General features: G+C 30.9%; 1 protein-coding gene across 1 annotated transcript in view; it reads right to left on the bottom strand.

Moving 5' to 3' along the window:
- Window positions 1-26,785, bottom strand: part of LOC147066125 (putative neural-cadherin 2) — a 192,794-nt gene that overhangs the window by 50,083 nt on the left and 115,926 nt on the right. The window contains exon 2 of the mRNA XM_085956147.1: window positions 18,685-18,828. Within this exon, the coding sequence (XP_085812273.1) occupies window positions 18,685-18,828 (144 nt within the window). The remainder of the gene's footprint in view (window positions 1-18,684; window positions 18,829-26,785) is intronic.

Genomic DNA, 26,785 nt, shown 5'->3' with positions numbered 1-26,785 from the left:
AAAAAAAAATACATATTATTCTAAATGGGAAGGTAGGTACCTACATAATATTAGATGTCAACATCAACAATGTGGTATTATCTCAGAAACATTTGGATACACAAAAAAGCTTTGATGTTTGGCTAAGCTATAAATATCTCAAAACTAAATAATAGTAATCGATTATTTTTTCATCATAAATTTTCAACCAGCCTTTGTTAAATCAGCATAAAGCAGAAACAATGTGATTTATATCTTCATTGTTAATTACAAATTGACATTTAGGATCATTTCTTACACCTAAACGAGCTAAAGATACTGCAAGATTGTAGTTGTTAGCTCTGCAGTGATTAATAATTATTACAATTATTGTTTACTTAACAAGCATTTTATTGGCGTAGCAGGGTTTGGTTCAACTACTATAATACGATTTAAAATATTTTTTGCATTTTGTTAAACCTCGTTCTTTTAACGTATTTTCTAATGTGGCTTATTGATAAATAAATAGCTAAGATATATTTATTAGAAATATACATAAAAATCACTGCCTTATTATGAATGAGCAGTAAAGATCTTGCAAGATAACTTAAAAGATAGATATGTATAAAGATGCAAGAATAAAAAAATAACTGATAAATCTCTGAAATAAAACTTGAGAGAAACTGAAAACTTTCAAAATACGCTTAGTTGACGATGCGACGAGACGAGAAAACCGCTTCGGTTGTTCTTATAAACAAACTTCTAGAAAATACCTTATCTATTGACAACTTTAATTTTAGATTATTTTTATATTGGAATAATAGTCAATAGTTTAATTTCCAATGAAAAATTCAGTGAAAAGGAAGCTGATAGTATGTCGACAAGATACCGTTTCCGCTCCAAATAATCTTCAATACACTAGAATAACTTCCTAGTTGGAAAACTTGTAAAAACTTCAATTAAGCTTGTTTCACACATGCTATTCCGATATCCTTTTCTTCATGTTGTGATGATCGTGACTACCTTGAAAATTTAACATATTCTGAGTAACAAAGACTTTTTATCCTTCCAAATTCTTTGCTTCTCTCGGAGCAGAAATCGGGCCCACAGTCAGCTTATCACTTGGTTATTCCAGCGCACCAATACTCTCCCTCTACTTCACTTGTCTTGGAGTTTCATGAAAACCACCGGTCCTCTACAAACCATTTGTCCAAAAACTACAGAATTCATCTCATATATATATTGTCTAGATCCGTTTTTTTATTTGTAGTCTCTGGATGATTGACTAGTTTGTCATGTGTTCTGTTAAGAAATACGAAGCATTCGACTCTAACAACACATTTCAAGGTATCAATAAAATTACCTTCCACCCCCTTGACCCCAAGATTCATGACTCGACGCCACAGAAAAATATAATGATAAAATATAATGTAATAATAATTGAAAGCCGCGAAGAACTCCAGTAAGTACATTACGTGAAATTTGCAGTCTTTAAAATAATTTTTTAAATGTACAATATATACATAATCGTGAAAAATATTGTGCTGTTTTCGGATAAGTAATATAATATGATTAGGTAGGTATATCAGACAAACATTTAAATTTGAAAGACAACTAGTGGCTAAATTGAACTGTTTCAAATGTCATGAACTAATATTTACCAATATGTTCTAAAACGATGATCACTGAGCAATGCGTGCTCCCAGACAGCTTGTCTGAATTAAGAGTGGCATATCGAGCAATAAAGCGATCTATAAACACCTGATAAATACGTCTAGCAAACCAAATAGAGTGAATAAATATAATTTTAAAAACATATATGAATATTTCCATCGATGAACAAAACACACATGTCGATTTATCGGAGGAGTTTACCAGAATAAATAATTAATACTTCGAAAGGCGCATTTAAATATTTGAAACTACTAGACCCTATGGACTGAGTAAGTTGGATACATAAGATACAAGATCAGATAGATCAGACCTGGGAGATGCCAAAAGTAAATTGTATCTTTCATTATTATTATCCTAAGAGATTTTGGAAAATTCATTAACAGCTCATTTAAGCGACATTTTATTGTTATTTTTACATCTTCACTTCGAAATGTGCGCTACCGATTCATCTACCGTTTGAATTGACCACATTTCACAAATTTTCAATGATTTTACAGGTACTTGACGTTTATATCCGATATTTTCTTACATACCGTATACGATACGCCATATTTCATTTAACGTACAGCAGAATGACGTCTTCGTCGCTTAAGACCTTTTAATCCTTTATTTGACAAACAAATTCGATTATTTTTATTCAAATATCGTAATGTAGGCATTGGCGCACTTTTTTCCGGTGAAAAAACCATAATCTTGCTACAATTCACTGCGTAAATAAAAATCTGACAGGTGTGCCCGCCACTGTCCGTCATATCATAGATAACGTGATATTCCAAATTTGATTTTTTTAAATACTTCTTTGTGGCTGTTCACACACTATTTTTTTTATTTAATAATTACCTAGGCTACTAATTTCCATACTAAAAAAGTTGCCATTGCAAACAATGAAAGAAATTAATACGAATTGTTATAGTTATCAAAATGTGTGATATTGTATAATATCTACCTATTTTTATCGTCCCTATCATCATCAATCTTGACCTATCCACTGCTGGATGAAGGCCTCCTCAGCCTTATTCTACTCCTTACTTACACATGAATTGTTATATTTATCAAAATCAGTGATATTATATTATTATCAATGCCATTATTATCACGAGCCTCAATAAATCCACTGCTGGATGAAGGCCTCTCTACGTTGATTGTATTCTTGACAGTATTTAATTTCTAATGTTATTTATCTACATATTCATATCGTCATCATAATCATCATCATCATCATCAACTAGGATCAATCCACTACTGGATGAAGGGTTCCGCAACCTGATTCTACTACTATCGGTTTAACGAATTTGCGATATTATACCTATTTCTATCATTCTTATATCATCGACCTGAACCAATCCACTGCTGGATATTGGCCTCCCTAGCCCGGTTCTACTCCTTTCTGTCATATGAATTGCTGTATTTATCAAAATCGGTGATATTATATTTAAAAACATATTCATATCGTCATCATCATCATCAACCAGGATCCATCCACTGCTTAATAAAGACCTCCCTAGCCTGATTCTACTCATTTTGTCATATGAATGTATGTATTTATCAAAATCTGTGATATTATATGTATCAACACATTCATATCGTCATCATCATCATCATCATTATCATATACCTGAACCAATCCACTGCTTAATAAAGACCCCCTTAGCCTAATTCTCCTCCTTTCTGTCATATGAATTTCTGTATTTATCAAAATCGGTGATATTATATTTATCTACATATTCATATCGTCATCATCATCATCATCGTCGACCTGAACCAATCCACTGCTTAATAAATAACTCCCTAGCCAGATTCTACTCCTTTCTGTAATATGAATTTCTGTATTTATCAAAATCGGTGATATTATATTTATTTAAATATTAATATCGTCATCATAATCATCATCAACCAGGATCCATCCACTGCTTAATAAAGACCTCCCTAGCTTGATTCTACTCCTTTTGTCATATGAATGTATGTATTTATCAAAATCTGTGATATTATATGTATCTACACATTCATATCGTCATCATCATCATCATCATTATCATATACCTGAACCAATCCACTGCTTAATAAAGACCCCCTTAGCCTAATTCTCCTCCTTTCTGTCATATGAATTTCTGTATTTATCAAAATCGGTGATATTATATTTATCTACATATTCATATCGTCGTCATCATCATCATCATCGACCTGAACCAATCCACTACTTAAAGACCTCCTTAGCCTGATTCTACTCCTTTCTGTGATATGAATTTCTGTATTTATCAAAATCGGTGATATTACATTTATCTACATATTCATATCGTCATCATCATCAACCAGGATCAATTTACTGCTGGATGAAGAGTTCCGCAACCTGATTCTACTACTATATTATACCTATTTCTATCATCCTTATCATCATTGACCTGAACCCATATACTGATGGATAAAGGCCTCCCATGCCTGATTCTACTCCGTTCTGTTATTTGAATTGCTGTATTTATCAAAATCGGTGATAATATATTATATCTATTTATATTTCCCTTATCATTATGAGCCTGAATCAATCCACCGGTGGATGAAGGCCTCTCTAAGTTGTTTGAATTTCTGTCGGTCATATGAATTGCTATATTTATCAAAATTGCTGATATTATATTTACCCATTCATAATATCGTCATTATCATCATCAACCAAGATTAATCCACTGCTGGATGAAGGTTATCCCAACCTAATTCTACTCTTCTTGGTCATATAAACTGCAATATTTTTTTTAAATTTGTGATTTTATATACCTACCCATTTATATCGTCATTATCGTCATCAACCTGTATCAATCCACTGCTGGATGAAGGCTTTTTTAAGCTGATTCCACATCTTTAGGTCTTATAAATTCCTATTCTTATCAGATATAATATGTATTGCTTCATTATTTATCAACATTTGTCTCGATATGAATGTCCCGCACCGGGAAACTATATTGTTTAAGGTTAATTTTTAAAACAAAATATGATTTTTAAAATAATATTCTATGGCTCTAAGCATTTATTTTTTATAGACAATGAAACAAAATAATGTTTAAATTTATTTTTTATGCTGCTAACCTTTTTCTATTATGTAAATGGGACCCGAAAGAGATTAATATTCGCGTTATATTGGATCGCTATTTATGACAATCACGATTGAGATGTATAATTATTTATCATATTTAATTGCACATACCTACACATATATTGTATTAAAATTAAAATGACAGTGGTAGCAATCGGTGATTGCCAGCTGTTCTGCTAGGCTTAGCAGCCTGAAATGGTGTCAGATGATATTGAGAAGGCCAGACTCCAGAATAGACTACGCACATGACTAGAAATTTGTATTGGCAGTGACGACATGCAGATCGTAAAACTGACAAATCAGATAAATTATCAATTGTCTGACGTGAATGAAAATCCATCCCGAAGGGAAAACTATGGCGCCGTCTATACACACTTTACAATTATTATATTAAAATCCAACACCAAGTCACTATGACGAAAAGCTGTCCGCAAGACCTAGCGAGACAGACTGGCGAGAGCCAGCTGGCTCAGCTAGTAGTTATAAATAGTGCACATCTGCAGGATAAAGAAGACGTATATTATTTTATATATTATGTTTATCATTTAAAACCCTGCGTTTAATCATGCAATGATTCACAATATTATAATACATTTTTAACACGTTTTTATTATCTCGTATTCTTGTTTGTCCGGTACAGATTTTTTCTTGTGTGTCTAGTACAAATTTTTTCTTGTTTGTCCAAGATTTGTATTGGACGATTGAAGATTTTTAACTAACTTCCCGACTAGCTAGACATTTGAAACTTTTAAAATATATCAGAACACGACGACAATGCATTCTTTTAACACTTTTGGCCATCTTTAAGCAGAATTGAATTCATTTTCAGTTAATTCTGTTTTGTATGTTTCGGAAAAAAATCGTTTAAAGTAATATTTACTACTCACTATAATTGGTTGCTAAGGGGGTCCTAGCAAATAAATTATTAATCATCATAAGAAATCAATATGAAATGTCAAAATTACATTTCAGTATTCTATACTATTTATTCAGTATTTCTATCAAGTACAAAAAAAGTATTTAATAATACATAGAATTGTCAAGTTTATATGATTCAACAGAAAATTTAAAAACGTGGTATATAAAAAGTTCTTTTTATCTTGTAATTATTTTTTATCATCATAAATAATATACTATATTGCTTACTAAAGTTACTAAAAAGAATCTTTTTTTAAAAAATATCTTCATTTTTTCCAACTCAAATTAATCAGTGTTTTAAATGAAATTTTGGTTATATTAAATTTATGACAAATTATCTGTAAATACATTATTATAAAAGACGCAAAACCCACTGTTTTATTGTATTAAATTTCTCTTCTCTTACATACCAATCAATTAATATCAATATGCCAAGAGAAACGCGAGGTGAGTAGACCTTAAAAATGACTGGATGACAGATTACGGTAATGATTTAATTGGGCTAAAGAATTTATTTTCATTGTTTGCCTAATAAGCACAGAATTGCGAAAGGGTAAATTTTAAATAATTACCTTGCTTTGTGATTCAATTAAAAGAAAATAAATGAATCTTATGAAATATTCATCCAAACAATATCTTCGGTTATCATTAATCATCTGTAGAAGACAGCTTTAGTTTTGTTAAACTTTTGTTGAAAGATTCTTTTATTGTTTGGCAAGAAAGTATTTTGACTTTTCTGTCCGAGTAAACGGAAACAGATTAAAAAGGTGAACTCATGGACACGAAATTTGATTCATCGCTTGTCGATACAAAAAGGGTTCTTTCAAACATTACGTCATATATTTTATTTGCTAGATTAAATACTATTTCATTTCACCAATAAAGTGACCCCCAAAACTATTACGCTTTCTTAACCACAACAACATAGAAAAATAATTATTTACAAAAATGAATCTAAAATTATAAATTTCGGTGTAAAAATATTATGTACACAATAGTCTATGTAAAAAATGAACGACGTCAATTTGTGTGCGTCCCCTTGTACGTGGCATAATGGAGATTGACATTATTAAAGGTGTGACTGTTGGTTAAATTATATTTATCCATATATTATGTAATGGTTTTCGAATGGAAAAATCGTTTCTAGATGCATTATTAAAGAATATATGTATATTATATTTTTTTATATCTATATTAAAACGGGAATGGATTTAACAAAATAATGGCTGATAATATTTTGTTTTAAAAAAATACTTTAATTTGATAGTAAGTTTTATTCACTTTCTGAACATAGTCTGCAGTGTAATAGTTTAAAAAATACCCGAAATTCTTATATTTCGTGTTAAAATGGCATATACGTATTGAATATTTTATCTCAGTATTTTTGGCTCCAGAGCAATGACAAAATGGGTTTCGCAAATGACCAACACATAATACGTCTAATAAAATAGTATGCTACCATAATCTTCAATGAGTTGAGGTCCATAGTTTAGAGTGCAAAAATTATAATTTGAAGTATCATGACTACCGTCGTGGCGCTGCGGTACATTAAAAAGGATTGTTAGTATTGTAGTTCTCGAAACGGCCACGCTTCACGTTAAATTTGCCGCAGTCTGACAACAATGTTATAGCTCTACGATTGTATTTGATTCGTGGTTCTTGTAGCCCAGTAATTAAGACGTTCATCCTGGAGCTCCGAGTTTGATTTTCGGTGACGATACAATATATTTACCTAATATGCGATTTTCCCAAAGTATAGATGTTTGATTGTTTCACTTCTACTACTTATATAACTGGTTTTCTACACTACTGGCATTGTGCCTTATGGCCTGTTGTAGTGTTAAAAAATATAAATATTTATTTATATAAATGCGTTAATATAAAAGTTAAATATTATGAAAACAATCGAATTAAAAATAATCTTCATTAGAATAAAACTATTCATAAGTATACTATTTACAATATTTTAACCAGTCTAGTGTACAATTTAAGAGTGGTAAATCGAGAAATAGAACGATGTGCATAGACTTGTTAAGCAAATAATTCACAGTCTGCACTACTTTCTGCGCTCACGATAACAATTGCACCACAAATAAGCCGGTATCAAATCACCTCACGTACAATATGATACGTTACAATATGATACGTTACAATATGATACGTTACAATATGATAAGTACAAAATAATCTTACTTTGCATCATATCGTATATGGGATGTTCATTGTATTATCAACCTCAGCATTAAAACTTTGACAGATAGAAACGATTCGCTTATTTCACTTTTTGTACTGGCATTGCAACAACGTTAACTTTTAAAAATAAAATTATTTATATTATTCTTAAAAACAGCCCCTCGCCGCTTTTTTTTTTTAAAAAACGAAAATAATTCTATGGGGGTCAAATTAAACTTGTAATTTGAGTAGCTTAGTTGATGAAGGTGACGTGTTTCGATTTATTAAAAAACTTAAGAATACGCGCTCTTTGGGACCGGATAACGTCCCTACATTTTTTTTAAAAGGGTGTGTTGATTTTGTCAAAGGCCCACTTGCATATATATATAATCTTACAATGGAGACAGGTATCTTTCCGGAATTATGGAAGATGTCGAAGGTGACTCCAATTCATAAGAGTGGTACAGAGTCGTCAGTAGAAAACTACAGGCCGGTAGCTGTTCTCTCTACACCAGCAAAAGTTCTGGAGATGATCATGCACAGCATGATTTCTCCAAAAATTGAGTCATTTATAATGAATGAACAGCATGGATTTAGAGCAGGCCGATCAACGGAAACCAACCTGATGGTATTCACTGATTATGTGTCGTCAGTACTAGATAGAGGCAGCCAGGTTGACTGTTCTTACAATGATTTCTCGAAGGCATTTGACAGAGTCGATCACGATATTCTAATGGAAAAACTCCAACTTATTGGATTGTCGGATCGATTTCTAAAGCTATTCGGGAGTTATTTTAGGAACCGTCAACAATACGTTTCGTACGGCCTTTATCAGTCACAGACCTTTTACACATTTTCTGGTGTCCCCCAGGGCTCAAACTTAGGGCCATTGCTGTTCACGATTTTTATAAATGACATAGCATTGGTAATTAAAAGTGCTATGTTTTTGTTGTTTGCTGACGACTTGAAACTCTTCATGGAAGTTGTCACCTTGGACGATTGTCGTCAACTTCAACTTGATATAGATAATATATTAGATTGGGGCAGGCGTAACAAACTGGACTTCAATATTGATAAATGCAATGTTTTATCGTTTACTAAAGCCTCACGAGTATTGTTTTTCCAGTACTCGATGCATGGCAGAGTTCTCTCGCGAATAGCATCTGTAAGAGATCTTGGAATTACATTTGACGGTAAACTGACGTTTAGTGGTCATATAGATACCATTTGTAAAAAGGCGCTAAAGATGTTGGGCTTTGTCTTGCGTACTTCCCGGGTCTTTTCGGATGTTACGGTATTAAAAATTCTCTATAACTCCTTAGTTAGAAGCAGACTTGAGAGTGGGTCTATCGTTTGGGCCCCGCATCAGTTGAAGTACGGCCTTATGGTGGAGAGAGTCCAAAAGAAATTTTTACGACTCCTTTACTTTCGGTTGTATGGATATTATCCGTGGCTCTATCCGACTGATTTTCTCTTAGGGATGCTTACATACTGTAGCTTAAAATTTAGAAGGGATCTTTATTTAGCTACATATTTTTTCAGACTTATACGCGGCGTAAATGTGAACTCTGCCATTCTTGGTGGTATTGGCTTGTGTGTCTCTGATAATTACCTTAGGAATCGAGGGCATGCGTTGTTTGTTCTCCCACGGTGCAGAACTAACCTGCCATTAGTAATGCCAATTGGGAGGGCAGTAACCATGCTTAATGAAATCGCTTCGGATATTGATATATTCCACTTACGTGAGGGTGAATTTAGGTGGACGTTGTTTTATAAGTTTTTAAGATAGGGTTTATCAAAGTTCACTCTGTGTGCTTCCATCTACTTTTATTTTGTTACTTATTTAATTTATTTTCTTATTTTATTACTTTTTCTCTGTATTTTTTTTTTTTTTTTATTATTAACACTTATTTTATGTCATGTCGTGAACGCTTTGAATTTATAATTTGTTATGTTCATTATATGTAAAATAAATAAATTTAATTTGATTTGATTTGAAATATAGATGGCAATGTATGCTTTGGACGAAATGTGCACTTGCGGTAAAAGAGCGACGTGCTTGATGTAAGATTCCCATAAGAATTTTCCCCATTGTAATACTATCATAACGGTAATTTTGTAAGAGTATCTGGCATAGGAAAAAAATTTCTTCATTTACCCAGAAGACAGTTGCAATAACGTTACTAGCAAATTTTGTTAGAAAAATTATTCTGTTTTCACTACTTACACAGAAATTGTCATCATTATCATCAGGGGCGCGACAACCCGGGTTCACCTGTCCCTATCTAGTGTGGCCGCTTTCCAATTCGGTACCCCTAGTATACGGCAGTTACTGGCAGCTCCATCCAACCAGCGAATCTTTGGCCTGCTTCTTCTTTTACGCCCTATTGGATTGCTGAACATCACTCTATTTGCCGGTTCATTATCATTCATACGGTGCACATGACCTAGCCATAAGGGGGGACATGCTCGTCGAAGGTCAAAATTGAGTTTTTATTGTATTTTCAAACCATGATCCTGGACACTCCTTAAACGTTGTAGATAATCTATTTATATAATTTTGAAGCCTTATTATCCTTTATAGTTATTTTAAACATTTGATGACTGCATAAAGTATTTTCGTTACATAAAATAGTATTCTTTTAAACCTCTCGCTCTAATGTTTTAGAATATAGTCATATTTCGGTACATAACTGTGCAGTGGTGTTAAGATTTTTTACATTTATTAATTTTTAAACGCATTTATAAAACCATAAGTATAATTTATTACGAGATAATTTTTGTAAAATATTCACGATTAAAAATTAATTTGATAATCTCTGTGATCCCAAATTTGACAAGAATTAGGCATTTTATTATTCAAAAAATCGGCAAGATTAACACATTTGATGATGATTCTAAAGATACTTATTATAAGCTATGTTTTTGTCCATTCAAGTGTGATAAACATTTTATGAATAATGATTGCTTTATAATAATTATTGACCTAAGAATAAGGTAGTGTTTTTTTGAAATACGCCATTTCTTTTGTCATTCCCTAGTGGTTAAGCTACAACATACGGCCGTAGCCATAAAATGACAAACTATAATTAAAGTAGGGAGTAAAATTATGTTAACGCGCGTGTTTGAACATGTACCTAACCGAATTTTTTTTAATTTTTTTTTAAACAGTACATGTTCAAACACGCGCGTTAATATCATTTTACTCCCTACTTCAATTATAGTTTGTCAATTTATGGCTACGGCCGTATGTTGTAGCTTAACCACTGGGGAATGACAAAAGAAATGGCGTATTTCAAAAAAACACTACCTTATTCTTAGGTCAATAATTATTATAAAGCAATCATTATTCATAAAATGTTTATCACACTTGAATGGACAAAGACATAGCTTATAATTAATATCTTTAGAATCATCTTGAAATGTGTTATTCTTGCCGATTTTTTGAATAATAAAATGCCTAATTCTTGTCAAATTTGGGATCACAGAGATTATCAATATAATTTTTTATCGTGAATATTTTACAAAAATTATCTCGTAATAAATTATGCTAATGGTTTTATAAATACGTTTAAAAATTAATACATGTAAAAAATCTTAACACCACTGCACAGTTATGTACCGAAATATGACTATATTCTAAAACATTAGAGCGAGAGGTTTAAAAGAATACTATTTTATGTAACAAAAATACTTCATGCAGTCATCAAATGTTTAAAATAACTATAAAGGATAATAAGGCTTCAAAATTATATAAATAAATCATCTACAACGTTTAAGGAGTGTCCAGGATCATGGTTTGAATATACAATAAAAACTCAATTTTGACCTTCGACGAGCATGTCCCCCCTTTTAATTGATTGAACTGCGCTGCAATCTTCGTACAGCCCGTAGAGCTCAGCATTATATTTTCTTCTCCAATTGGTGCCGTCCCTGATCGGTCCATATATACGGCGGAGAATTTTTCTTTCAAAAATGTTCAGGGGTCGTTCATTTTGCAGAGTTAATGTCCAGGTTTCCGATGCGTAAGTGAGCATTGGCTTTACAAGTGTCTTGTAAAGAGTGCTTTTAGTTCAGCAAGATAGTATGCGGGACTTAAAATGTCTTAACAGGCCAAAGTAGCATTTATTCGCAGACATGATTCTCTCGTTGATTTCTTCTGTAATATCATTATGTCGAGTTACAAGAGAACCAAGGTAGGTATATGAAACTGTCGACCGTATCAAACTTGTATGCACCGATATCTAACTTTGATGCGCCTTCTTTTGGTGTAACATAGACAGGCATGTATGTAGTTTTTGCCTCGTTTATTTGTAAGCCCATTCTTTTGGCAGAGGCTTCTAGTGCTGCGAATGCTTTTTTCAGCGCCAATTCTGATATGGCAATGATGTCAATATCATTGGCATACACCAGCAGCTGCACAAGCATAGTAAATATTGTGCCGCTGCCACGATCATCAATATTTGCATCCCGTATCGCCTTTTCTAGCGCAATATTAAAAAGAAAGCATGCCAGAGCGTCACCTTGCCTGAGGCCAATAAGTGATATAAATGGCTCAGATGTTTCCGCTTGAAGCTTCACCCGGCATTGTACTGGTATCATTGTCATCTCTAGAAGTTTAATTATTTTCGTCGGAATTTCAAATTCTCGCATTGCTTCGTATAACCGGTTTCGATTAATGCTTTCATAAGCTACCTTAAAATCGATGAACGGAATACGATACGGAATTTTTGGCTCATGATATTATTTATTATAATACATCCATATCACAGAACCAGTCACCAAAAACTTAGAACAAATTATTGGGTCCACAGAAGAATTTCACCTGGTGTTTTTTTAAATGATTTGCAATATTTTTCGAATTATCTGCTAAACTGTATCTTCGAGGTGCCCGTTTCAATAGACATTAGATAAAATTTTGGCTGTGAGTCTGCTAAAATTAAAACTTTATCTTTTTTATAGTAGCTTCCACGGATAGCCATATTATATTTAGCCATATAGCAACATATTTTTTAAAAGATTTTTCGCCCGTTCTAATATTTAATCTTATTATTGACTCCTTTTTAACTACCACTATAGATTAACTTCGGCTTTTACCCTTACTTGCTTGCACATTTTATTACTGAATCGAGCAATTTCTAAATGAGATTATAATAAGGGACTCAATATACTAGCCATGCTGTTACTTTGAAGATCAAAATCACAATGAGCTGAAACTTAAAATGCATCAGTGCAAAACAAGTTTTAATACGCAAAAACTTGTTTTAATGCGCTCATTATTTTCTTTTATACAGAGTTAGATAATATTATGAATGTCCTACGTAGACTTCAGAATGAATTAAATCATTTTTTTGGTAAAAAATACGGGAAACATCATGTCATATCAATTCTGGTAAAATAAATATTTAAAATGCGAAATATTTCTGACTGAAATAAAAGATAAAACTTGTACAACGATATTCCCAATATAAATCATGTATTGTAATCATAATGTATTATGATTTCACCGTAATCAATTCGAACCCCATAATTAAAATAATAGTATTTTCAAAAAAGTTTTATCTAATTAGGCGTGTCATTGAGTTGGTAAATTACTTAATCGCGGCTATATATTTAGCATACATACGAAAACTCGAAAACTTTTCATTTTAACATCGATGTCGTTTACCGAATTAAGGCCGTGAACGTTCAAAACTATAAACAAAATTTTACGCGTGCATGTTGATGTGTAATCACAAACTTTAATAATATATGAAAATATGTACATGTGTACATATGGCAGTTTAAAACAAATTTTACGGAAACATGTGTTATATGTTAAAAACTTTTCCGTTATGTACCTACTGCATGAAAATTATATTATTATAAATAAATTTAATCTTCATAAAGGAGTTATAATGTTTTTCTATAATAACGCAATATATTATACATTTTTATAAATCATTAATTATATATAACTCATGCCGACGTTAAATACATTGTTATTTAAACGAGCATTTAATAACGAAATTACAAAATAGTAAAATTTTAATTAATTAATACATGCAAATATTTATTATTTGAAAGTTTAACATTAAAAAAACAAATAAAAAACAAGATTTCGTTAAGTTAACATTAGCATACGTTTAATTATTAATTGTAATTATTTATTTTTGTAGGTGATATAAACGCGATTTACTCTAATGTGTATATTATATTTATAGCACACCGAGCTTCATTCACGACGTTTTTAATGTTTTTGATATTGTTTACCATTAATAAATTTCAATTGTATAATGCATGAGTAGTCCACAGTGAGAAAGGAAAATATTTTTTTTTATTTAATAAATAATAATTGTACATATTATTATTCGACTGAAGAAAGGAAAAAAGGCGTAACCTTCAGTATTTGCAGAATAGATTTTATTGCATAATAGCGTTGTGTTTAAAGAATGTAAGCTGCAAATGCCGACTTTTTTATTTAAATTTAGCTAAATATCAATTAAGAAATTGACATCGGAAAAACGACTTAACCATCATTTTTATTGTTTTTTTTTTTTTTTTTAATTCAGTAATTAACATCAAATTAACTATAAAAATACCGAATTATTAATTATCATGCAGTTCAAGATTATATCTTTTTTGTATTTTAACTTTGACCAAAAACCATTACAAAAACGTTTTTGTGCCTCCTATACAATTTGAGATGTGGATTACACCCGCTTCTCCTTCCACAGTCGATATTGTTTTTCTCAATATATTTTGTTAGATGACATGATTCTTAATTACGCTACTGGATGTCACATGACGTAAACATTAGCACCCACACTAAATCGTGGGATAATAATTTTTTGTATTGTTTAACTTATTCAACTTCATTTATTTTTTAATTAAATGTAATATTATAATAGTAAGAATTGTTTCTCAATACTTATTAATATGGTATACATGTTTTACTAAGTACCTGCTCCATTAGAATGAAATAAGTTCTATCATAAAACCATACTACCATAATTTTATTATTATTCATTGCTTACAATCTGTGTTAATATAATTGATTTTTTTGAAGTTATACTTCTTTTGGCGCATTTGGGAAAACAGATCAGTGTATTTTTGGCGTATGACGGAAGTTACGCGCGCCGATGCAACACATAATTTATTATTATGATTATATTCATTTCGGTCTCAAGGGTACATGCACATGTGCATAGTGTCATTTAGTTAGTCGTTCAATGCAACCAATATTATAACCAATATTATGTCAATATATGTTTATAAACAAATTTCTGGAGACTAACTTTCTACACTGTTAATTTATATTCATAAAACTTTATTTATATTGGAGTGTATATTTATTTTTCATTGTTAAGATTGTGTATCAAGATTTAAGGCTATATTTATGAGTAAAATTATATATCAATAAATAAAAAAAAATATTAAAATTTGATTTTTTATTAATTCATTATGGGCACTTCTGAATCAATTATAACCGCTGTATGGCAAAGATGAGTTTTGGTCCAATACAATAATTAAATTATAATTATCATGTGCTATATGAGACATTGTTATACTCTCACAAGACCCGAAAGACCTCCAAGGTAGAATGCAAGAACTCGCGGATGTCAGTCAAACGGTCGGTCTAAAGATAAATGTCTAAAAGACAAAAGTGATGAGGAACTGTTTTTCGGACCATGCGATTATCTGTATTTCTGGCACCCAACTCGAGCAAGTCAGCAGCTACGTCTATCTTGGACAGCAGGTGTCCATAGACGGAAGCATGCACGATGAAATTGCTCGAAGAACAAAGCTGGGATGGAGTGCTTTCGGACGTCTGAATATTATCTTCAAGAGTGACCTACCATTATGTCTTAACGCTTTCGCTGCTGAATAGATAATGAGATTTTAATTGCTCCCTTTAAAATGCACGTTAATTACATCGATCGGCCGCCTGGACATTACGCACCGTGTGCGTCTTCCGCGTCCAAAGTATTAAGCGTAGGGTGTTCAACCAATGTGTGCTACCCGTGCTCACGTATGGCTGCGAGACGTGGACCCTCAACACGAGAGATGTCCAAAGGCTAAAAGTCACACAGCGAGGCATGGAGAGGTGCATGTTGGGCATCACGCGAAAGGACCGTAAGAGGAACGAATGGGTTAGGAAGCAGACAAGAGTACGCGATGTAATAAACGTTGCCAAACAGCTGAAATGGAGATGGGCGGGACACATTGCTCGCCGAAAGGACGGCCGCTGGACAAATGCCGTCATCCAGTGGTACCCAAGGGGTACGAAACGGCCACAGGGTCGCCATAAAAGCCGCTGGATTGACGAACTGGTAAAGTTCGGCGGAAATACGTGGCAGCGAACGACACAGGACCGAGAGAGTTGGAGAAAGCTTGGGGAGGCCTTCATCCAGCAGTGGATTGACCCCGGCTGATGATGATGATATGAGACATAGATGAATTGCATACGTTTTCATCAACCTAATTCACTGTAATATTAATAGACTCGTATAACGGCTTATTTTGTTTTGTTACGCCTAAGAAGTATAACTTCTAATGCGTGTACATAAGTACAAACACCAATTTTTTTATAAATATATATGCCCACAATAGAGAAAAAGATGACTTTATAGGTATCTACTTAATTAAATATACCTAAAATAAATATATTTATCAGGGTATTGAAAAAAGCTTAGCGAGAGAAAAGAAAATTTACATTTTAACATTTTCTCTGAGCTTGCATTGTGGCTTATAAGAAGTTTAATTATAATCGCCTTAAAGGAAAGGAAAATATAACATCGGTAAGATTTTTGACCGAAAAATAATAAAATATAAGTACATTATAAATTTTCTCGGCATTTAAATAAAAGCTAGCGGTTTTCTTTTTATCAAATTATATTTTTTAAAGAAAACTGTTTACAGAAAATCTTAAAACTTTCAGTTTTCATTACTTTGCCTAAAATGGTCAAAGAATTTTGAGTATTTCATCGTGTTTTCTTTGATGGAAATTCTCGCTAAGTATAACATTTTTTTATAATAGTTACGAAGTTAGACTTGCGATCTTGTTCCGAAGTATGTTAAGCAATATAGTTATTTATCTAGAAATGTTAGAACGTTAATCGACAAAATTTTTGAATGATTAATTTGATGATTTTCTGTGAATATATTAGTTAAATGATGTAAAAATCACGTTACTCAATGCTTAATGTGCAGTGTTATGTTACTATGGAGATCTGGTGATTAAATTATGAACCATGCAATAAAGTGTAATAATATTTATAGAAAAAATATTTTTTATATTAATATATCTATAATAATAGAAACAATAAAAATAAATGTATTTATAAATAGAAGAACAAACTATACAAATCAATAAAACACTCTTTAAAATGAGCGTGCAATAATTAAACAGTGTCAGTTTAATAATTAGTTATAATCATTTAAAATATTTAAGATTTTTTGTCATTCGTTTAAGTATGACAACTTTTCTCAACTGTGTAGAAACGAATTTTATTTTTTTATATTATTGAAAAAATCGATATGTCTATAAAATGAAAATGTGTTTAATTGAAATATTTACTTAATTTATATTGTATTGTATTGAATTTTATTATATATCTCCGAATCATATCTCTAGTAATTCTTCACTCTGTGGTAATACCATATTATATTCTCTCTTAAGTAGATTATAAATAGACCTCCTCAGAGTTGAAGTTATATCAACGTGAAATTTTTGTTTACTGTTCACACTACACATTGTGTCCTTCCACTAGATCAAACACTCATAGAAAAAACAAAATGATTTTTTTGCCTCTGACGTCGGATCGAAACATATCCCATAACTTTATAGACTTCTACCAATAATGGCTACCATGGAAACAAGATATGGAATACAATAATTATTGAAAAAATAATCGGTAGTCGGATGGTTCACATAAGCATTGACTGTCACTCAGTCAAGTACCTGACACAGCAAATAGATCATGACAAAAGCAATGCGATCGCCGTTTGGAATATATGGAGTACCTATCCAGGAGACTGGAGGAAATATAATAATATTACATGCTATGGAATACCTATGATATTATTAAAGAAATAGTGTATATAGAAATAGTGTAAATAGTGTATATAGAAATAGTGTATACATTTTTAGTTAAATTTATTGTTACGTATCATTTATATATCTTTATTATACTAAATCGTGTTGTATGTAAATGTAAAACGTTTTTAAAATACAATAAACTTGAAAATGTGTACAATAACAAATATTCTTAAAAACTATTCTTTTATTTAAAGAATAAATCACAAGAGTTGAAAATATAACAACTTTTAATAAACATAATATATATTTTGAAAATAAGTACGTATGGTTAAATTTTGTTAAGTCCTGATGTTAGCTTGGAATCAAGGCTAATACTTATGATTGGTATTTTGGTTTAATTTTAACTCAATTTGAGAAGCGAAGGTTGTATCTCTAAGTACTAAGTATTTTGTCGTAATTATGTGTGCTGAGTAAAACAAATTGGCTGGAATACGATGGACGCGAATTTGCGTCCCGCGTGCTGTCATAGTTTTTTTCAATATTACAGGTAATTATTATAAATAAGTTACTGTCTTTATAACTATGATTCAAATATATGATCATGCTTTAATATTGAATGAAACGATATAAAAAATCTTGAATATTGTGATTATAATATGAACTGTCAGTGATTGAAGTCAATATAATTAAATTGTATAAAATTCAGGAGATATATACAAAATAAGTAATATGTTCGAAGTTTATTTCGTCTCGAGCTGTCAGACTATGAAATGGCAATCTGCGTTATATATCAAGAAAAATATATTACTCGACACAGCAAAAAAAAAACCACAAAAAGGAAAAATATCTCATCACTCACAATTGTCATGTGTGTTGGCTGCGACGGTGAGTACAGTATGCTGAATGTCTTCATTTTCGTCCACTTCCGCCTCGTAGAGCGCCTTGTCGAAGTATGGAGGGCTGTCGTTTTTGTCCGCAATTCCCGTCCGGATGAATTTGGTCACTGAAATACGAAAAAACACTTGTTTCTTTTATTTCGCCTCATCAAAAACCTTTTATTCTCTCGAATGATATTAAGCCTGGGAGTATATTTTACTTTTGTCACGCGTAACTATGTTCGTTGTGTTTATGTCATATTATACAATATATACCACACTATTTTAAAACATACTACCTAAGCATATTATTTTTAAATACAAGACAAAAATAAAAATAACAGTTTTAGATTTATAATAGTATTCATTTAGTGACTTATAATATATCAATTTTTCGAAAATATAATTTCGACATCTGGCATTTCTTTATAAATTAAATTGTGACTACAAGCTGCAATATTTTCTTGAATATTATAGACATGTTTAAATTGTTTTAAAATGTATTATAAATTTTTTTTTTTTCTAAACATCTAATTAACATATTATTAAATTCGAAAAAGGAAAGTGTCGTGCTACTAAACTTAGCGGCAGAAGAAAAAAATACAAATCAATTTTTTTATTGAATAATACGTTAGTACCTATCTATCTAAAAGTATTGTAAATAAAAATAAATATTTTTTTTAATTAAAAGCTTATGTTAAATCTTAACTAAATCAGTACTTTAGTTAGAGGCTTAGTCCTTATTGTAAATATTACTTCATGATTATTTTTTTAACCAATAAAATGTTATTTAACTTGATCTTTCATATAATATGCAATAGAGATTTATGAATAAATTCGTTTTCATTTAATTAAAACATAATTAGGTAACGTTTAAAGTACTTATATAAAATAAAGATATGACGTGTAAGTAAAAAGTTCCTTTTATTTATATCAAAGGGAATTTCTGTACAGTAACATATAATAATATTGTTAACTCTAACTTAATTATATTCATTTTTTTATTAAAACAATCTGATAATATTGAATAGTGACCTGTCATAACATATATTATGTACTTAGTCGGTACTTAGTTGGGCGATAAGTACTATATATAGTTTACATGCGGCAGAGCTACGGGATGCTGGTATGACCTAGAATAGCGCAAAAAGTCTGATTGGCGATAGGAATTCTTGGAGGTCTATATGGCTGATGAAGAAGACTTGGTCGGAAATTTAAATTTTGATATAATCACGTATTAATGGTTAGCATTTATTTTTAAGGACTTTTTGGTTCTATCGTATTCAAAAATATCCTTAACATTTTGAATTTAATAAATGGAACGCATATTTTGACGTAAACTTAAAGAGTCTTATAATTCAAATGAATTATTAGTGAGATACAGAATCCTTGAAAACATGAAAAGTATTGTCATTTTTAACATAATACGTAAGAAAATAAGTTTATTATTCGTAATAGATACTCAAAAAAGCAATCAAAAAACCATAAAAAAATTCCAAATTATTTTTTATTATAACTTTATTATGTTGTCTTTGATAAATATATTTTTTTATATCTATTTCATTATTGAAAATATGTTTCATACAAAATATAACCAATAATGTATATTTGTGATATTAATAACGGCAAATGTATTTATATATTTGAAATATCGTGAGCTATTTTGAATTCGACAGTTTTATAATGAATATGATAATTCATATACGCTCAGGCTCATACCAGACTAAAGCATGCGCCACAAACTAAGATTATGTAAATACGTGTCAAATAATAACTTTAGATGACTAAGCATCTTTACCATATGTATTGTTTAAAACTAAACTTAGTTATAAACTATTGCTATCAGTATTCCTGACCTGCTAAATAAGGTAAATATTATTCACCAAGAGAAGATGGCTAAACGGCTTAAGACCCCCTTGTCATATTTTAAATAATTACTATCATAAAAATAAGAGAATGAATAATTACAGCTATTATGATTCTCCCTTGTCAGTATTATGGAGCGCGAAAATACAAGATATATAAATTAGCCAAAACTCTTCTTACCTAACTGAAAATATAATTTTCTCACATTATAATAATTAATTATTCAAGATGCACTATTTTGAAATTTATTTCATAAAAGTAACACATATGAATAAACATTTTTTCCCTACAAAATGTATGTAGATATTATAATAAATCACTTCTTTTATTCAACGAATCATACACAAGATTTCAGAATGTAAGATTATATTATTTTATTATATATTTAACATACATATACCGACTAGAAAAAATCACTTTAGAAATAAACGACACCCGACGGGATTTGAATCTGTAACCGCTAGATTCACGCCAGTGTGCTTTAACAATTAGGCTACAGTCATTCTACTTAATAACAATGACTTTTACTAGTACCTAATTCTTGCATTACAAGTTTATCAAATTGCGTTAATAATGTAGGGAATCAGTTTTTGTATATTAAATCAAATACTAAATAAATAAAATAAATAGTTATTTTCTTAAATTATGTATATTGTTTAGTATACAAGTAAATGAGAGCTATCAAAACAGTTACCTATATGAAATGAATTAGTTTTTTTTCTATAATTTTATAGCAATAATTTTGAGAAAAATTTATAATTCTTCTAAAGCTGCTTTTTTAATTAAGAAATAAGTTCTAATTGATTTAAGTTTAATCATATACCATTTATTCATTTTTTGCGACCCGGGATATGCGTTTCAGCATCTTCAGTCACTATGCGCACTCACCAATGGCAAACACACACTGGCAACGAATACTCATTAAAAAAAGAAATCAATTCATGGAAGACGTCATTCACTCCGCAATTTATTGATAGTCGAGAATAAGGAAAACTAACCGAGTTGTTTTTTGATGCCTCTTTGATATCCTGACATAGAATACAAACATTTTTAGCTACAAATCCATTTAAGTATCGTTGACAAATTCAACTACTATTTAAAAAAAAATTCAGCTACGTCAGCAGAAAAACAATTTTATCGCAATCCAGTGCTTTGTCTCTGTGTACTAATAGTTTACCTGCGTTAACGGTCCCCGAAATATTTATCCTAGTTTTAGTGGTCCGCGGGTGTAAAAAGGTTGGGGAACACATAATATTCTCGTATTATTAAAAATATTAAGACGGTCGGTGGGCTAACCTCCAGACGTTCTCAATGCACAATTATTCCCTCTCGCCTCCGTGCATGCCTTACCTCACCTCATTTCTCCAGTACGGTTTCTCGCTTTGCCCCGTTTCATTTCTCTCCATACCCAGACAATACACAACCTACACGGACTGCGTGTGGTGACCGTTCGTCTACTGACCGGCATTTCAATGAGTGCGTAGGTTAATGGTTGATATGAGTACGAGATGAAACGGGGAATAACAATAGTAAACATCGGCAAAACTGTCAAAACAAAAACAATTTGAAAGAGAAAAAATATTATTTAAGTGATTAAAGTTGTGGTTATATTGAGATGCACGTCGCGTACTGTCACGCTGTCACGGTGACAAATTTAGTCAATGGTCTAGTCATTTTGCAGAATATTTTGAACGATCACCGCCTCTGTAAATTTAATGATGAAGAGTGCCAACTCTAACGTATTAGTATTTTGAATTATTATTCATTATTCATGCTAATTTCAATTAATTTTAACAGTTTCTACGTGTGCGTACATTAAAAATACTTACGATATTATATCTATAGATAATATTTTGAATATAACTCAACCTGCAGACCATAGATAATAGACAACATTCTTATAGAAAATACATAATGCCAACCGCTAAAAACAAAAACACGTGATTTTGACATGAGTCGAAACTGTATAGGCATGTAGAAAATGATAAAAAAAACGTTCATTGAGTCATGCAGGCGTCGATGCAGTGCGGTACAACGGGAGGTGACCTCATTGTTGTTCTGTTGATTTTGGCAAATTTTGTTAACTTACTGACAATGTTCGTTTAAAGGTTCAAAATGTGCTACGGGATGGGAGCATCAGTCTGATAACATCTTTAACACCAAGAAAAACGAGATTACACACGTTTTTCTCATAGCGGCAGCTTACTGTGACGTCACGTGATAGTACGCGACATTCATCTCAATATAATCACAACTTAAAACGTAATATCTAGTTGGACGTAATACCTACCTGGTTTTCCCATGATGTATATAAGCCTATAAATTGTAATACTAAATACGAAAAACGACTAGAATGCAGAAAGCAGAATGGGAATATTCAGACATTTCATCGTCATCGAGCTAGGCATTCATGAGACTCTCTTCGGCTTGACTACGCAGCCATCTCCAGTTTGTAGAACAATAAAATTAACCCACTGTCGCAAATATAAGTCGGCGACTTACGCGATGGCCGAGTGGTAACTTACCTGCTTTGTAAATCGAGGGTCTCTGGTTCAAATCCCTCATCTGGCAAAAAATACATGTTATTTTTAAATGTCTTTAAGCCTCGAGCGTGGACCTAATACATTTAAAAAAATGGCTAACATCAATTTCTACCAAAAAAAATTGTTACGAAATCTTTCCGTTAGGCGGTCAAGACCCACATTATATTGTAGAACCAAAGAAAAAAGTCACAGAGATAATGAATCTGGAAAAACTTGTAAAGGTTGAAGGTTTGAGAGAAGAAGAAGGTACAGCATACAGATGGAAATACTAAAGTAAGAGTGCTATGGGTTTTACACCGATATTACGCACCGCTAACTGTGAAGAGTGGCCACAATGAAAAAGTTTTATATTTATTCATGGATAAGTTATTTTATGGGTTTATTAATTTCTTCAAAGACTTAAAAAAACAGACAGCACTCAAGAGTTATTATCTTAACAAAGTATGAAATCACAATATCTATAATGATATAATAATACTTATTAATTTCGTTTGTTTTCATTTAGCTAGACGCAGACTATTTTAATGGCATAGTTTTGAGAGACATGTTTTAAGCAGTCCAAAATTATATCGCTTTGTATATCCACTCATAATTTGAATCTGACTACAAAATCAGCATCCATTTGCTATTCGTGTAGTTCTCTTTAATTAGATATCAATGACGCTGCTCCACTTTGCCTCGCGACTATCCAAACAATTTGTATGCCAAAGTTTACGGACCGCCCTAAGTACTTTGTATTTCCAAGGAATATCTTTTTGTTTAGATTATTCAAAATGGGGGAGTATAAATAAAAGGAGTATCTTAAGGAAAATTCTTCACGAAACTGAAAACAATGATCACTAACGTTTGTTAATGATTTACTGGCAGATAAGAGTCTTGCCAAGTTTATTATTTGCTACAAACGTACAACCTATGGTAGTGAATAAGCATTATACTATTATATTATTCGTTCAAGTAATTTTCTACATAAATTTTCTCAAAGTTTTCCCATTATTTCCCTAAAAGACAGTTGTATTCAATATAATTTAACATTATACCAAAAAAATATATTATAATGAACTATAATAAAAATACATGTATAGAACACACTCGATTAAAAAACGCATTTTTTATGTCACTAAAATAGTATGTTATCTCTGTGGTTTAAAATTATTTTGTGTTTCATATTTATGGCTATTTAAATATGTATAAAAACTCTGACATCATATATGGACGAAGCGCCGGAATAGCGTTGATCGACACGATTTCATAAATAAAACATTAATACAGCTTTTGATCCCTTGGCGGATATTTTTCATTTTTTTTAGCGTTTGATGAGAATTTTTGAAAGTTATTCGTTATTTATAGGTGTTGTAACTACCACACGAATCAAATATTTATTTTGTGCCTGATTTTTGGCATTTAACAACAGATTTTCATTTTTATCGCCATGTTTTTTTTTAAATACATATTTGTTGTACCGATTTATAGTTGGCATAATAATACGATAGGTGAGTTTTAAAGTATTTTTTAATGTCGTCGAAAATCTATAAATGTTGTCATTAAATACTTGTCCTGATCTATACCATGGACCTAATAGTTTAAATAAGTGTCTAATTTATATTTCTCGCAATAAAAACTATAAGAAAACCTCTTTGCGACCAATGTCGGTGATAATATCACAAATCTATATTCAATATTATGCCGTTATCAATTTTATATTTTAGTATTTCAATATATTTCTATTTATAATATTATTATGTTTCCATCTATTATTACTGTAAATAAAAATTTCAATCATAAACAAACTTGTTTACCAATCTTTAAAAATTCTATTAGTGTTGACTTATTATTATAACTCAAAATGAATAAATAATATTATGAAATTTACTAACTACGTTTGTTTTTTTTAATCAATCAGTATCTACCAGTATTTTTTATAGTATTATGGTCTCTACTGACTCAAAAAAACTATTTGCATATTATACAGTTACTCTTACCAAAATATACATAGGTAATTGGTTTGATGTTTGTGTATTCATAAATATATGTGGGTACTATCGATTGAGGGTATTTAATTAATAGAATTTAAATTCTTATCAATTTAAGTATTTTTTTCGGGCATCTGAAATACTACAAATACTTCAAATTTCGAATGCAAGATTTTATAATTGCATTTTAACTTGATAAAAATATTATCACGTTTTTTAATGTATTAATTTATTATACAAACAATATAGTGTGTGTTTGTATATATTGTGTCAGTGTGTGTTTATCATTAGCTGCAAAAAAATATTCTAATAGTAAAAAAGTTAAGTGAATTCGGATAAATATACAATTGCATATTTAAAGTTAATCTCTGTGTTAATAAACTATTTCTTTTATTTAAATGAATAATTCACAAGATTTTGAGAATGTAACATTCCAAATATTGAACATACATAACTTGAAAATACTTCAGATACATACCCACTAGAAAAAAATATATTTGAAAACAATACGAACCTCGACGGGATTTGAACCCGTATAACCATTGGAATCGCGCCAATCTGTGCATTAACCAAATATGCTACGAGACTATATTCTAATAACGAGCATAATTGGTTAATGCTCGTTATTATAATTTAGATACATACCCACTTTTCCAGTAGGTATGTGTCTGAAGCGTTTTCAAGTTATGTATGTTAAATCTCTATGTAATGTAATGTGACCATTATTCTGCGTTACTTCTATATCACATTTTATAATTTTTGCAGTGTAGTTAGTTCTAATGCAATAATGAGATATTATAAAATGCGATTTTGCAAAACAGCTTACTTTTACTTTTCATATCGATAAATATAAAATGTGTGTATACATATCATGAAGATGTTAAAAACTAAAACCAGTATGACTAAAACCGATTCATGTAAGAAAATATATAACTTTCCTCAATTATTATTTAAAATTATTTTCATTTAACAAATATTATATTGACCTAAATAGATCAATATCATTTGTAATTCTTCTCTATTTTAGTGCATTTTGTTATTTAAATATTTTTATCAGAGCCTAGTCAGTGTAACCACTGAAAACTAACCAAATTTGTTTTGAGCTTGTATTGGCATTCATAGCATTCAGTTTGTCTCATGTAAGTAGTAATACTAAACCGCCTAACAGTTAAGATAAGACTGAGGACACGACGTGTCTCGTATGTCCACAAGTTGCTTTGCTTAGTCGATTCACGTACAGGTGGGACATACTTGATACTAAAACCATGTGCTTTAGAATAGAGCCACCCATAATCTGGAGTAAGAGCTATGACGTGCCTCACCAGACACAAGGACTTTTGGATGTTAAAATTTGATTACATTTCTAGTTATTTTTTTTTCTCTCGAAAAGACACTACAAAAGATAAAAATATTACACGATAAAATATTAATTCAATATGTCCAATTCTATTCTGTTAATAAACTTTATCTTACCATTTAGAAGTCCTTTGTCAAAAAGAAGAAAAAAAACACTTATAAATGACAGGTATCTCCGTATTCCCTGAAATTCAAGTACGCTTTGTGTCAAATTTTGTAAAGTGTTTTGTTATTTTTTCAAACAAAAGATATTTAGAATGATGGAGAATCCAACAACCATAGAATGATTAATATAAGCACCAAAAACGATAAAGATTACTCATTTTCAGATGTATAATAATACATTAAGT

Source organism: Rhyacophila brunnea, unplaced genomic scaffold, assembly GCF_057557595.1.
Source record: "Rhyacophila brunnea isolate RB1 unplaced genomic scaffold, BYU_Rbru_1.0 scaffold_5, whole genome shotgun sequence".
In the NCBI taxonomy this organism is placed as follows: domain Eukaryota; kingdom Metazoa; phylum Arthropoda; class Insecta; order Trichoptera; family Rhyacophilidae; genus Rhyacophila; species Rhyacophila brunnea.
This window is presented reverse-complemented; position numbering and strand designations above follow the sequence as displayed.